This window comes from Schistocerca nitens, chromosome 10, assembly GCF_023898315.1.
Source record: "Schistocerca nitens isolate TAMUIC-IGC-003100 chromosome 10, iqSchNite1.1, whole genome shotgun sequence".
In the NCBI taxonomy this organism is placed as follows: domain Eukaryota; kingdom Metazoa; phylum Arthropoda; class Insecta; order Orthoptera; family Acrididae; genus Schistocerca; species Schistocerca nitens.
The window spans coordinates 111199966-111216051 of NC_064623.1; the positions used below are offsets into that span (position 1 = coordinate 111199966).

The window sequence follows — 16086 nt, forward strand, 5'->3', positions numbered from 1 at the left end:
ATTTGTTTTCACCATACAATAAATAAATAGGTACCATCACCCTACCGACTACACAGGATATGGTTGTAGACATTAACGTATATCAGCTACAATGAGACTGGATGTGGCCAGTCGCTACGATAGAACATTGCTTTGCAGCCTGGCTGTGTGAATTTTACGAGAGGCAGGAGACATACCTTGGGTTTGACGGTCCAGAGCTGCCTCGGTAGAAGTTCTACGGGCAGGTGGCTCTTGATCAGCCTCGGCGGTTTGGAGTTCTTCACGATGTCGATGAAGTGCGTGGGCAGCTTCTTGCGGCCCGTGGCGAGCGACGACAATCTGGAAAACATACCATGCGTCATAAGACTGTCGTTGAGCATGGCTTCCGTATCTGGAGGGAGGACAAGAGTTGATGGAAAATAAAAGCAGCGTATGTCCCTGTATGGGAATGTAAGCTTTCTCAGGGAATTTCACTGATGAACTCGTCTGAGCGTATGCACCTGTTGCATCACCCCGATACGTCGCCCAGGTATGTTTCTGTTGTGATCGTTCCTGAACCTTTGGGATGGTCAAGCCTGAATACATACACATGCCTCAGAGTAAATTTTTGTTTCTTTGCGCCACGAATAACGAGTCGCTGCAAAAGTTTTGATGATGTGCGAAGATTTGCGATATGCCTTGTCATTATCTGGTCCTTTCGTCTTTATTTAATATTTAAAAACAATTTTTGCTATTGTTCTCTTATTACAATATTTTTCTCGAGCAGTAACGCATAGAGTTGCAGAATCATAGCGTCAGTCTGTTGCCACGACAAGGTCGCTCCAGCAGTTCATTCGACCTAAGACTCGTACTTGCAGTGGTTCAGCGGATCAAGAAGCACCTCGCTGCGCCAGCAGATATCTTGTATGGTGACATATACTGAAGAAACAAAACATTATGGTGATGATATCGAGTTAGTCTACCTTTGGAATGCAATACAGCAGCGACTCTACGTGCCATAGAATCGACAGCTCCTTCGTAGGTTTCCGCGGGGATGTGCCACCAGATGCCCACGTACAGGTCACGCAATACCCTGGCATTAGGGGCAGTTGATACTTGCGCGTGGTGCTGGCGTCCGATTGCGTCCCAGATGCGTCCCATCGGATTCAAGTCAGGCGAATTTCGTCATCAAGATACCAACGAGAATTCACTATCATGATCTTCAGACCACTGTAGCACGATTGTGGCCTTATGGAACGAGGAGTTGCGCAAGTGGAAGACGCCATCGTCGTCAGAAATGATATCGGGCACGAAGGGATGTAGAAGGTCCACAATAATGTTCACGTAACGCGCAGCTGTCATGGTTCCTTGACTTCCTACTACAGGTGCCGCGGACGCCCAGTTTGAATTGCGTGGCGTGGGTGCATACTTCCAGCAGCCGTTCGCCTCGTTGACAGCATATGCGGACGCGACAGTCGACCTGGTATAACTAGCAGCGTGATACGTGTGACCAGACCAAACGTTTTCTTTGATTCACGATCCAACGTCGTTGACGCCGGCTCCCTGCGATCGTAATTGACGTTGACGTTGGGTCAACTTAAATTTAGGGGTCGTCTGCAGCGGTACACCCTCCCCCCCCCCCTCCAGTTGCTCGGCCACCATTGACCAGATGTTTTCAGTTGGTGAGAGATCTGGAGAATGTGCTGGCCAGGGCAGCACTCGAACATTTTCTGTATCCAGAAAGGCCCGTACAGGACCTGCAACATGTGGTCGTGCATTATCCTGCTGAAATGTAGGGTTTCACAGGGATCGAATGAAGTGTAGAGCCACGGATCGTAACACATCTGAAATGTAACATCCACTGTTCAAAGTGCCGTCAATGCGAACAAGAGGTCACCGAGACGTGTAACCAATGGCTCCCCATACCATCATGCCGGGTGATACGCCAGTATGGCGATGACGAATACACGCTTCCAATGTACGTTCGCCGCGATGTCGCCAAACACGGATGCGACCATCATGATGCTGTAAACAGAACCTGGACTCATCCAAAAAATGACTGTTTGCTGTTCGTGCACCCTGGTTCGTCGTTGAGTACACCATCGCAGGCGCTCCTGTCTGTGATGCAGCGTCAAGGGTAACCGCAGCCGTGGTCTCCGAGCTGATAGTCCATGCTGCTGCAAACGTCGTCGAACTGTTCGTGCAGATGGTTGTTGTCTTGCAAACATCCCCATCTGTTGACTCAGGGATCGAGACGTGGCTGCACCATCCGTCACAGCCACGCTGATAAGATGCCTGTCATCTCGACTGCTAGTGATACGAGGCCGTTGGGATCCAGCACGGCGTTCCATATTACTCTCCTGAACCCACCGATTCCTATTCTGCCAACAGTTATTGGATCTCGACCAACGCGAGCAGTAACGTCGCGATACGATAAACCTCAATCGCGATAGGCTACAATCCGACCTTTATGAAAGTCGGAAACGTGATGGTACGCATTTCTCCTCCTTACACGAGGCATCACAACAACGTTTCACCAGGCAACGTCGGTCAACTGCTGTTTGTGTATGAGAAATCAAAAATGGTTCAAATGGCTCTGAGCACTATGGGATTCAACATCTGACGTCATCAGTCCCCTAGAACTTAGAACTACTTAAACCTAACTAACCTAAGGACATCACACACATGCATGTCCAAGGCAGGATTCGAACCTGCGACCGTAGCGGTCGCGCGGTTCCGGAATGAAGCGCCTAGAACCGCTCGGCCACCGCGGCCGGCTATGAGAAATTGGTTGGAAACTTTTCTCATGTCAGCACGTTGTAGCTGTCGCCACCGGCGCCAACCTTGTGTAAATGCTCTGAAAAGCAAATCATTTGCATATCACAGCATCTTCTTCCTGTCGGTTAAATTTCACGTCTGTAGCACGTTATCTTAGTGGTGTAGCAATTTTAATGGCCAGTAGTGTAATTGCAGTAAACTTAAGATAGAGAAAAAAAATAATGATAAAATAGAAAGACCTAGAGATTCCAAAACAGTGCGGAGACTCCGTAACACTTGTGTCTGCACCGGCATTTAAATAACTGTCTATGAACATGTGGCTTTTGTTTATACATCGATATTGCCTAGTTGTACTTCGTTGTTTTTATCTTATATGATGGATCTAAGTTTATCATTACTCTGTAAACACGTTCTCTGCTTCCCGTCTGGTGGCACCGCCTACTACGGTGCCGGTCGCTGTGGTCGAGCGGTTCTAGGCACTTCAGTCCGGAATCACGCGGCAACTACGGTCGCAGGTTCGAATGCTGCCTCGGGCATGGTTGAGTGTGATGTCCTTGGGTTAGTTAGGTTTAAGTAATTCTAAGTCTAGGGGACTGATGACCTCAGATGTTAAGTCCCATAGTGCTTAGAGCCATTTGAACCATTTTTGAACCTACTTCGTTGTCCGACACTTTGATTCGTAGCTCTGTAGTACGAGCCGTAAACGTGTGCCATAAGGACGCTTTATACACATGGCCTATGTTGTAAACGTACCCTGCGTTGTGCTACAGGCGAGTACGCGTAAACACAGGTGGCTTCTGACTCTTGTACGTTTTTACTCCTTATGTACTATGTGATCAAAGATTCGGACACCCCGAAAAACATACGTTTTTCATATTAGGTGCATTGTGCTGCTACCTGCTGCCAGGTACTCCATATCATCGACCTCAGTAGTCATTAGATATCGTGAGAGTGCAGAATGAGGTGGGTGTTCTACGGAACTCACGGACCTCGAACGTGGTCGGGTGACTGGGTGTCATTTGTGTTATACGTCTGTACGCGAGATTTCCACAATCCTAAGCATCCCTAGTGTGGTGTCACCGCTAGACACCACACTTGCTAGGTGGTAGCTTTAAATCGGCCGCGGTCCATTAGTACATGTCGGACCCGCGTGTCGCCACTGTGTGATCGTAGACCGAGCGCCACCACACGGCAGGTCTAGAGAGACGTACGAGCACTCGCCCCAGTTGTACGGACGACATTGCTAGCGACTACACGTACGAAGCCTTTCTCTCAATTGCCGAGAGACAGTTAGAATAGCCTTCAGCTAAGTCCATGGCTACGACCTAGCAAGGCGCCATTAACCATATCTGGAGAGAGTCTCACTTGTATTATCAAGAGAAATGTACCACAATGCATTAAAGTTAAGTATACGAGAAGCTCCGTTCTTTTCTTTATAGCATTCATAGAGTATCCTGTTTCAGACTTAACGCAAGACGGCGTGAGTTGACGCGTGCCCTTTTGGCTACTTCAGTGTGGCGTAGCTAGCTTGTTACGTCACAACACCTAGGTCCACTGTTTCCGATGTGATGGTGAAGTGGAAACGTGAAGAGACACCTACAGCACAAAAACATACAGATCGACCTCGTCTGTTGACTGACAGAGACCACCGACACTCGAAGAGGGCCGTAATGTGTAACAGGCAGACATCTATCGAGACCGTCACACAGGAATTCCAAATTGCATCAGGATCCACTGCACGTACTCCGACAGTTAGGCCGGAGGTGAGAAAACTTTGAACTCATGGTCGAGCGGCTGGTCATAAGCCACACTTCACGTCGGTAAATACCAAACGCCACCTCGCTTGGTGTAAGGAGCGTAAACATTGGACGAATGAACAGTGGAAAAACGTTGTGTGAAGCGTCGAATCACGATGCACAATGTGGCGATGCGATGGCAGCGTGTGGGTATGGCGAAAGCCCGGTGAACGTCATCTGCCAGCGTGTGTAGTGCCAACAGTAAAATTCGGAAGCGGTGGTGTTATGGTGTGGTCGTGTTTTTCATGGAGGGGACTTGCATCCCTTGTTCTTTCGAGTGGCACGATCACGGCACAGGCCTGCATTGATGTTTTAAGCACCTTCTTGCTTCCCACTGTTGAAGAGCAATTCGGGGATGGCGATTGTATCTTTCAACACGATCGAACACCTGTTCATAATGCCCGACCTGTGGCGGGGTAGTTACACGACAATAACATACCTGTAATGGACTTGTCTACACAGAGTCCCGTCCTGAATCCTGTAGAAGGCCTTTGGGATGTTTTGAAACGCCGCGCCAGGCCTCACCGACCGACATCGATACCGCTCATCAGTGCAGCACTTCGTGTAGAATGGGCTGCCATTCCACAAGAAACCTTCCAGCACCTGACTGAACGTATACCTGCGAGAGTGGAAGCTGTCATCAAGGCAAAGGGTTTGCCAACACTATATTGAATTCTAGCATTATCGATGGATGGTGCCACGAATTTGTAAGTCATTTTCATCTATGTGTCCGGATACTTTTGATCACATAGTGTAATTGTGGTTACGAATCTTGATGTTAACAGTCATCCTTGGTTGTCATGGTAACGGATAAACTAATAGAAGAAGATCTTTGGTTTCAACTTAACGTAATTACGCCAAAACATAATTTTTCTGAAATATTTGTACTATTCGGTGGCCACGACTCGACCGCTAGAGTGTAGTTAACCTCTAGAAATAATAACTTTACTGAACTTCGGATATGTAGAGGTGTGTGAGGTGTGATCTCTGTGAAGAAGGTAGTGGAACTTAATGTTTTCTACAAGCTATACAAGATACGCTTGGCCAGAAAAGTCTTTAAGAATCTAATCCCTATTGTACCTATAGAGAGATTGCGGCATGACCCACCCTAATAACATCTCAGCACCTTTCATCGTCGTGTGAGAAGACTACTAGTTGGGTTTCACATGGTCGACTTTTTCAGAATCCATGCTGGCTGGCATAGAGGAGGCCTTTCACTTCGAGATACGCCATAAATTTTGAGCTCAGAGCAAAAAGATGTCAAGGTAATCGAACGGTAGCTTTGTATATCATTTCTGTCATGTTTCTTGTATACGGCTGTGAACTGCGTTTTCTTCGAACCTCTAGGCACAGGTATTTGTTCTACTGGTCTATGGTGGGACTATACTGTGGTTAAAACAGAGGCTAATTCAGCCGCAAATTCGGTATAGAATCTGACAGGGATTGCTTCGGGCCTTGGAATTTAGTTCAATTTTAACGATTTCAGCAACTCGACTGAGATCAAGAGAATATTTCAGTAGGTGATCTCTCTTATGTCCGATTATACCTTGGCGCTACACAGGCTTTTTTTTTATCTTGAGGCGATTTTTCTTTAGAATATCTCTACTGTCTGCGTCCGTGTTTCTTGAATAATAAATGTGTCTTCAGGAACCTGCGTTGAGAAAATCACGGTTCTTGATTCATCCGCTTCGCCCGTACATGCTTCGGTGTTGTTACAACACAATTAGTAGGTTGCCCTTCAGTTTGAGTAACAGTACATTTTCTTGTTATGCCGTACACGGGGTTCTGCAGCAGAGGACCCGTATGCGTCCCCATGTTGGTCCAACGACGTCAGTTATGGTTACAGTGGGAACAGGACCATAGAGATTCGACAGTGGGTGAATGGAAACGTGTCGCCTGGTCAAATTAATGTCGTTTCTTGTTAGACCAGGTGAGTGGTCGCGTCTGGACACGCCGTCATTCAGGCGAGTGGCTGCTATAGTTCAATTCTTTTATCTTGGCGGTTCGCGCATGCCCGCCCTGACGCGGGAGACTGCTGCATTGCCAGTTGAACGCCGCAAGAGAAGCAGCGCCATAGTATAGTATAGTATAGTTCGCAAACTTACGTTTAGGAGGGAGCGCGTAGTTTATGAAGTAAAGCCACCAAGGCCACATTAACCCTTTCGCTGCTACAGAGACGTGCTCCCCGCATTCCGCGGTGTGCGCGATTTTATCATCATTGCACTGTTAGCCTGTACAGACACATGGTGTTTCGACTGCTTTGACACACGTATCATTCGATTTCACGAAAACTATTTGGCCGAAAAATTTTATTTTTACACATCTTCTTGATTGATACCTTCCCCCCATAAATGGCTTAATTTTGTTTCAAAGTTGAACGCAGTTATTGTGCAGCATTAGATGTAGTAAATCATTGCAGAGTTTGCAGAGGTAAAAGTCCGTAGCGTATACTTTCCATATCGTCGATTTTAGTTGCCACAAGAAATTTCAAAAAATTACATTCAAACGAATAAAATTCATGAATTAAGACACTTCGATATTGTTTTTAAATAAAGAAAATATTAAGTACTGAACAAGGCTTGAACTCAGAACCTTTCGCTTAGCAGCTCTACACTATAATCATTACACTAACGCAGGTCACCATTCAAATTGCCTGCCAGAGGACTTTAAAATGTCACGCAAAACCGACAAACACTGTTGGTATGACTATGAATTACTCACGTTTCGTCGAAGTACAATAGGAGATCAACAATTACCGCTGTTCTTTATTGCGAAAAAGCGGTTAGTGAGAATGGTACAAACACCTTTCCTTGCTATCGCCTGAATTAGGAGGCTTATTGCATGTTTGGTTTAATTAATTAATAGAATATGAAGCAATTGGTATGAAGAATGCTTTTTCCAAACGTTCTATAAAAGAAAGTCTGCTATCAAGACACTGCTTTTGTTCAATCACTTTATTTATGACTGAAAGTTTCTAAAACTGAAAGCACTCGTCCGTGCTCTGCACTGCAGTCGAACTCTGGCAACGTCGTTCTCTGTTCATTGGCTGACTGTTTTTTGTGACGTCAGATGCACAGAACGAACCTAAACTCGGCCGCCGTCATAAATGACGCGCACTTTAGAAATTTGCATCACGACACGCATGCAGGCCCGTGGGGGCAATTTCATGCTGTTAGGCACATTCAGTTGAGCTCTCACGGGACCTCCAGGCTGCATGACATCTGTGAACGTCTTTGCGGATCACCTGCATCTCTTCATCCTTGATGTCGTCCCCAACAGCGATGCCATCTTCAGGCATGATAAAGAACAGAACCTGGCTTCAGTGGTTTGAGCAGCAGGACGGTGAACTTTCTTCGATGTCTTCGCCCAGAAATTCGTCGGATATGAACCTGATGGGACACATTTGGAACGGTATCGGACGCCAGCTCCGCACTCACGAGCCATAGTCCCGTAATTTTCGGGAATTACCTGATCTTTTTTTTTTGTGGTTTTAGGGCGCACAACTTTAACGGTCATTAGCGCCCAGACTACGTTAGGAATGCACCGCGAGTCACAAGTTTAAAACAGCAACGAAACGGAAAACACGATAAAAGACAGACTGACAGGCATAGGATTTAAAAAGAAAACAGCATAATCAAATGTCCTTTGAGAGGGTTGTCAAATTGATAAAATGAAGAACGCGAGCAGCTGCTCGTGGCTCATCCGCTAAAATGGCTTCTACAGTACAGGGCAGGCCAAGATCAAGACGCAGGGTGTTAAAATCCGGACAGGACGTTAAAATGTGGCGGACCGTCAGCAATTGCCCACATGGGCAGAACGGCGCCGGCGCAGCCGTCAGCAGATGGCGATGGCTGAACCGGCAGTGTCCAATTCGTAACCGGGCCAAAACTACCTCCTCCCGCCGAGAAGGGCGTGAGGAGGACGTCCAAGCCACGGGAAGAGGTTTCAAGGCCCGAAGCTTGTTGTCTGTAAGTGCAGCCCAATCGGCATGCCACAGCGATAAAATGCGCCGACAAATTACCCTGCTACAATCTGACGAAGGGACACAACAAGAAGCTGTCCGAGGCTGGAGGACCGCAGCCTTGGCCGCGGCATCTGCAGCTTCGTTCCCAGGGATACCGACATGGCCAGGAACCCACATAAAGCTAACCGGAGAACCGACGTCCACCAGCTGCTGAAGAGAGCGTTGGATCCGGTGCACGAAAGGGTGAACCGGGTACGGATCACTGAGGCTCTGGATAGCGCTCAGCCGGCCGAAGTGGCCGTGCGGTTAAAGGCGCTGCAGTCTGGAACCGCAAGACCGCTACGGTCGCAGGTTCGAATCCTGCCTCGGGCATGGATGTTTGTGATGTCCTTAGGTTAGTTAGGTTTAACTAGTTCTAAGTTCTAGGGGACTAATGACCTCAGCAGTTGAGTCCCATAGTGCTCAGAGCCATTTTTGATAGCGCTCAGGGAATCGGAGCAGATGATATATCCAGAATGTCGGTGGCGGCAGATGTAAAGAACAGCCTGGTAGAGGGCAAAGAGCTCAGCTGTGAAGACCGAACAATGGCCATGGAGCCGGTATTTGAAACTTTGTGCCCCAACAATAAAGGAACACCCGACCCCGTCATTGGTCTTAGAGCCATCTGTATAAATGAAGGTCATATTAATGAACTTCGAACGAAGTTCGACAAAACGGGAGTGGTAGACCGAACCGGGGGTAACCTCCTTCGGGAGCGAGCAGAGGTCAAGGTGGACGCGAACCTGAGGCTGGAGCCAAGGTGGCGTGTGGCTCTCGCCCACTCGAAAGGTTGCAGCGAGTGAAAAATTAAGGTGTTGAAGGAGGCGACGAAAGCGAACTCCAGGGGGTAGCAGGGCAGAGACATACAACCCGTATTGACTGTCGAGAGAGTCATCAAAAAAGGAACGATAAGACGGGTGGTCGGGCATTGCCAGTAGCCGACAGGCATACCGACAAAGCAGTATATCGCGCCGGTAGGTGAGTGGCAACTCACCAGCGTCAGCATGAAGACTCTCGACGGGACTAGTATAAAACGCTCCGATCGCAAGTCGTACACCCCGATGTTGTATGGAGTTGAGGCGGCGTAAGATGGATGGCCGTGCAGAGGTGATCTGTACGCAGACGACTGGTACAACATATCTCTGGTAACCTACCAAGAACTTGCTGAATCCATGGCAAGCTGAAGCGGTGATGTACTGCGTTCGAACAGTGGACCGAGAGATTATTAATCAGGGGGCCACAGGGTTTTCTTTCATGAGTGTGTTAGCCGTACTGCAGAAGACAGAAAAGTAAAATAAACTGGAACGCTCTGATCATCGTCAACACCACAATGCTTGTGTGAAGGGGGAAATACGAGAATGTGTGTCTTGCACAAATCAGAATCCTCAAAAATGTGGATATTTTTCCAAACATCCGAAGCCCGATTTCAAACGTTTAGTATTGCTTTAATTGAGATCTGCCCGCAACGGATGTAGCAGAGTCCTTCCACTATAAATAATAAATATCTGCAATATTCTGGCGTCGCTCTCTCGTTATACTCACTCGAGGAATGGAAATCTGTCTGTCAGATGAGTCCGCTTGGCCTGTTCGAAGTTGAGGCCGTTCATGAGCAGCCACACCAACTCCTGGGTCCACGTTGTTCCTGGAGACAGAACACAATAATTCATTATCTTCGACTGCTGTGCTACATTTATTTATGTTTATAGATGATCCACCACATACATAACTAATGGACAGTTTTACGCTTGCCTTACATTTTTGAAACTAGTTGTACAAAACAGACATAAATGTTTATTTTTACTTCTTAACGTGCCTGGTACACACAGGTGACCTCGTTGCCTGCCGACACTCCTATGTGTTGCTCTGCACTTGTTTCCTCTAGTAATTATCTGTGAGGTAACTGTTACTAATTTATTCGTTAAAAAGTACGCATTACAACCATCATTCACCCAATATCACAAAAAAATTCTAAAAATATGAACTATAAGAATAAGAATGGAGAGAGACGAAATCGAAAGAAGAATATGAAGGCAACAGAATACAGGTTGTCACGGGTGTAAGTGAACATGTTTTTATATGTGGTTTCTTAATATCTACTGACATCGGTGTGTTGGTTGTTTTCTGTCTGGGTCGAACAGTCTTTCCAGAAACTTTACGACCTGATGTTTTCTGCATGACAGTACCTGGACCACGAAATGACATCTAGCATTATAGAGTAATTCTTTTGCGTCTACGCGTCCACACTTCAACACCTGATCTGTTGCCCACGGGAAATTAATCATTAATGGCTTGCTCTCGCTACATGTACTTGGAGGTATCACCCAACCAAAAAAATTAGATTTGTAATAGCTATAATTAGTCGTGTACAAATGACATAAATATCGAAAGTAATGTTGTTCAGCTCAACTTCCTCAGTCACCAATAGCAATATCTGCACTTATGCACTTTATTTAGATTTGTAATAGCTATAATTAGTCGTGTACAAATGACATAAATACCAAAAGTAATGTTGTTCAGCTCAACTTCCTCAGTCACCAATAGCAATATCTGCACTTATGCACTTTACACCCTGTATAAAATAGATATTCGTTTACGTTGCGACGTAAAGTCACACAGGAGGCCAGCGGCCGTTACGAAAACACTGCCGTTTTTGCCCGCTAATAACGTCAGTCAGTTCTGAAGCTTAGGAAACACTGTCACTCAAGACAATAGGTGCACCACGGATATCAGAAGAACCTCCCTGCCTAAACGGGCTTTCAGTAACAAGAAAGTGCTTCTGACAAGCGGACGCATAAATATTAAAACTAGGAAAGAACTCAACATAACATTGTCTGGCTGTGAAACATGGGACTTATTGAAACAGCATATGCCTCGAAACAACGGAAATGTGGATGTGGGAGCTGCAGAAAGCAAAAGTCGAAGGAGTGGGCCCTCAAAGTAGTAGACGAAACAATGAAATTGACCTCTACCATACAAAAGAGATAAATAAATTTCTTGGATATAAGATACGTCACAACAAATTCGTGACCACGATTATGGAAGGAAGGTTTTTAAAGAAGAAAGGAAGAGGAAGACCTGGAAGAATCGCCTGGATTCTGAAACTGATGGACTTAAATCCAAACAGTACGATGAAGAGAAACGCTCAGCAGAGGCGAGACAAGATGGTCTCAGCGACAAAACCAACCATCTAGAAGATGGTGATATGAATAACAACAGTCCACTTGTTGTTTGAACTTTATCACTGAACACGTTTCGCTCATAGCCCATCATCGGAACATTAGATAAGAGTAGTTAATACAGCTTATCGTGTCACATGATTTCAGTGTAAACATAGGTGCTGAACTAACGTTTAGACCGAAATCATGTGACACGATGCGTCATATTAAGTACTTTTATCTGACTTTCTGATGATGAGCCATGCCCGAAACGCGTGCACGTAACATGTGTTAACGACAAGTGGTCTGTCATTATTAACAGCCAAAAAAGCAGTGAAAAAGACATGCTCAACAGACAGAAATTTCTCAGTGTCACAAATAATACGGCGGTCCGATTCTGAGCGGAGGGTCAAAGTTTTTTACTGTCTGTGGCCCCCCACCCCACTTCGCCACCAATAGCAACTCGCTCTCGCCCCTACATTTAACATACCACAGACGCCTTTCATTTTAATACGAGAGCGGTTCTGAATGTGAACGGCAGCCGTTCTGGCATGCCGGCTAGAGTGGCCGAGCGGTTCTAGGTGCTACAGTCTGGAACCGCACTGCTGCTACGGTCCCAGGTTCGAATCCTGCCTCGGGCATGGATGTGTGTGATGCCCTTAGGTCAGTTGCGTTTTATTAGTTCTAAGTCTAGGGGACTAATGACCTCGGATGTTAAGTCCCATAGCGCTCAGAGCCATCTGAACCATTTTTTGTTCTGGCGTGGCGCTAGTATTCGTTCGCGGAGCACCGCCATTCTCACATCTACATATCCTCTCATTTACGAGGCTCGTCCACAAAGTAAGTTCCGTCTGGTTATATAAAACAAACGTGTACAGATACAGAAAAAATGTTTATCCTACAAAAATCTACAACTGTTAAACTACTTTTCTACATAGCTTTCGAAATTTTGTAGGCACTTGTCATAGCGTGGAAGAAGTTTTTGTATACCTTCTTCACAGAAGGTTGCCGCCTGTGTATTCAACCATGTGGTAACATGTTCTTTCAGCTCATCATCGTTGAAGTGTTGACCACCAAGGCCAGATTTTAGGTGTAAGAAATTAAATTCGCTAGGAGCTAGGTCCGGGCTGTACGGAGAATTATGAAACGCGTCCCAGTGAAATTCTCGTAAGAGTTGTTTGGCCACATTCGCCGTGTGAGGTCGGGAATTATCGTGGAGAACAAAAACACCTTTTGACAGTAATCCTCGGCGTTTGTTCTGTATTGCGGGGCGCAATTTCTTAATGGTCTCGCAGTAACCATGTGCATTGATTGTTTGGCCTCGTGGTAAGAAATCAATCAGCAAAATGCCTCTTATGTCCCAAAAAACGGTGCACATGACTTTTCGACGTGTCAAGATTTGCTTAGGCTTAATCTTCATTGGGGATGAAGTGTGCCTCCATTCCATTGATTGCCATTTTGTTTTAGGTGTGTCGTACGATATCCAAGTTTCATCCCGCGTGACTATCCGAGAAAGAAAACCATTGCCCTCTTCATTGTAGTGTGTCAAAAACTGAATTGTACTGCCCATCCGTTGTTTTTTGTATTGTTCAGTAAGAATTTTGGGTACCCAACGTGAGTAAAGTTTTCGTAATTTCAGTGTTTCAGTAACAATTTCATGAATTAGTGATCTTCGGATTTGTGGAACTTCCATAGCCAGGGCACTAAGTGTAAACTTATGGTTGTACTTAATCTTCTCTTCAGTTGTGTGAACCAGTTCATCAGTAACCACAGATGGGCGTCCACATCGTTCTTCATCGTGCACTTGATCACGTCCTTCACTGAACAGTCTGACTCATCTTCTAACCACAGAATCACTCGTAGCATTTTGTCCCTAAACCTCGCAGATTTGCCGACGAATTTCCTACGGTTTAACTTTCTTTGCATTTAGAAAACGAATCACAGATCTGATATCACACGCGGCGGCATTTTCAATTACGGCTGACATTATAAAGAAGCACACGTCGACAGCAGCGATCTGAAAATGGCGTACGTGCCTTCTCCTTGAGTCAGAGTAACTGCCGCGCATGCTCGGAACTGCGATCGTACCGCTGCCGCGCACAGAAATAGAAACGGAACTTACTTTGGGACGACCCTCGTGGTAAGAGTATGAACATCGATCCTTTGCACATTCACTCGTTATAATCTCAAAACATTGGCACAATAGTAAAAAAGGTTTAGTCGGTAGTCGGTCTGATTTTTTAAAAGTGGTACAGCAAACATTTGTGATGAAGAGCCGGCCGCGGTGTCTAGCGGTTCTAGGCGCTCAGTCCGGAACCGCGCGACTGCTACGGTCCCAGGTTCGAATCCTGCCTCGGGCATGGATGTGTGTGATGTCCTTAGGTTAGTTAGGTTTAAGTAGTTCTTAGTTCTAGGGGACTGATGACCTCAGATGTTAAGTCCCATGGTGCTCAGAGCCATTTGAACCATTTGTGATGAAGAGAGGAGTGGTAGATCCTCTGTTGTGAGTAACGATTTTGTCAAGAAAATTGACGAAACAGATCGTGAAAATCGAATTTTCTGAAGAATTCCACCAAGTTACCGGATGTTCTGTGCTCACTGGGCACCCAAGTTACTCACAAGCTCGCAAAACCAAACGAATGGCCTTTGCCTCAGACTTCCTTTCACGCTACGACGAAGAAGCAGAAGGTTTTTTCAAGACAATAGTGACTTGTGACTGGACTTGGGTGGCATGTGTAAACGCCGAAACGTAACAACAGGTGATGGTTAGGGCCACACCAAGCCGAGGAAAGACCGCCAAACTTCATCATCGAAGAACGTTGAGACTACGGTTTTTTACTAAGCCGCGGAGTTACGCCGATTAAATTCGAGAAGCGTAGAACGACGATCACTTCAGGTGTCTACAGTGAAACTGAAGGAACTTAAGCGAGCCATTCAAAACAAACGTCGCGGTATGCTGACATCCATTGTTGTGTATTTCCATGGCAACGCTCGCCTTCAGAATGCCCGTAAACTCTTAAGAGATTTTGAGACGTTTTTGGTCATCCCCTATGCAACCCAGACTTGACACCAAGTGATTTTTATCTCTTCGTACACATGAAGAAAAGTCATGCATCGTAGCACTTTGATGACCAACTTCAAATTGCCGTGGAAGACTATCTACCACCAGGCGGCAGAATTTTATGAAGGAGGGATTTGTAATCAGTGAAACGCTTTGACAGATGCTTAAACTGAAATGGTGACGATGTTAGAAAATGACAAAAAAAGGCAAAAAGCCAAACCACAAGGGTAGGCCCTCACACACAAGCAACTGGTAAGTGTTCCATGTGATACGCAGCTTGTAGTTATTTATAATAACTCGCCTTAGCTTTCATGCTACTTTACCCTCCAATCGTTGGATGTGCAATTTGGAAACTGAAACAGAAAGGTGCTTGTTGTCGGCTCTTTCATATTCTCGCCACCTGTTTTCTAACAATTATTTTTATGATCATCTCCGAAATATCTAACTAGCCACCCTCACTATATGTCGATTCTGGTACGTTGCAAACTCTTTGCACAGCTGCTGAATGGGAAAGCTTGTCTTAGGTGAATCGTTGGCTGCCAGCCAATTACAGCCTTGACGGTAGAGTGCGTCTTGTTTTGAAGAGGAAGTCAGCCGTTAGATTATCTCGTGGGCTTGAGTGAACAGTGCTTGGAGTGATAAGAATTGTTTTGTGTTGGAACCAAATTAGGAATAACTGGCTGCTTCGAAGAATCTTTCTCGTTCGACGAAAACCATGATTTGCAATAACTTGTACGATTATCAGATTATCCTTCCAAGTTACACTTAAGAGCCAAAGGAACTGGTATAGGCGTGCTGATTCAAATACAGAGTTATGTAAACAGTCAGAATACGGCCTACGTAAGACAAAAAGTGTCTTGCACAGTTGTTAGATCGGTTACTGCTGCTAAATGGCAGGTTATCAAGATTTAAGTGAGTTTGAACGTGGTGTTATAATCGGCGCGCGAGCGATGGGACACAGCATCTCCGAGATAGCCATGAAGTGGGGATTTTCCCGTACGACCATTCCACGAGTGTACCGTGAATATTAGGAATCCGGTAAAACATCAAATCTCCGCTGCGTCCGGAAAAAGATCCTGCAAGAAAGAGACCAACGACGACTGAAGAGAATCATTCAACGTGACAGAAGTGCAACCCTTCAGCAAATCGTTGGATTTCATTGTTGAGGCACAACAAGTGTCAGCTTGCGAACCATTCAACGAAACGTCATTGATATGGGCTTTCAGAGTCGATGGCTCACCCTTGATGACTGCACGACACAAAGCTTTACGCCTCGACTTTGCCTGTCAACACCGACAATGGACTGTTGATGAGTGGAAACATGTTGTCTGATCG

The 16086-nt window shown here is 45.9% G+C and overlaps 1 protein-coding gene across 1 annotated transcript in view; it reads right to left on the reverse strand.

The window, feature by feature from the left end:
• The window catches only part of LOC126209915 (luciferin sulfotransferase-like), a 61515-nt gene that overhangs the window by 42223 nt on the left and 3206 nt on the right, over nt 1-16086 (reverse strand). Inside the window, exons 2-3 of the mRNA XM_049939035.1 lie at nt 10078-10177; nt 177-318 (exon numbers count right to left, since the gene is read on the reverse strand). Of these exons, the coding sequence (XP_049794992.1) occupies nt 177-318; nt 10078-10177 (242 nt within the window). The remainder of the gene's footprint in view (nt 1-176; nt 319-10077; nt 10178-16086) is intronic.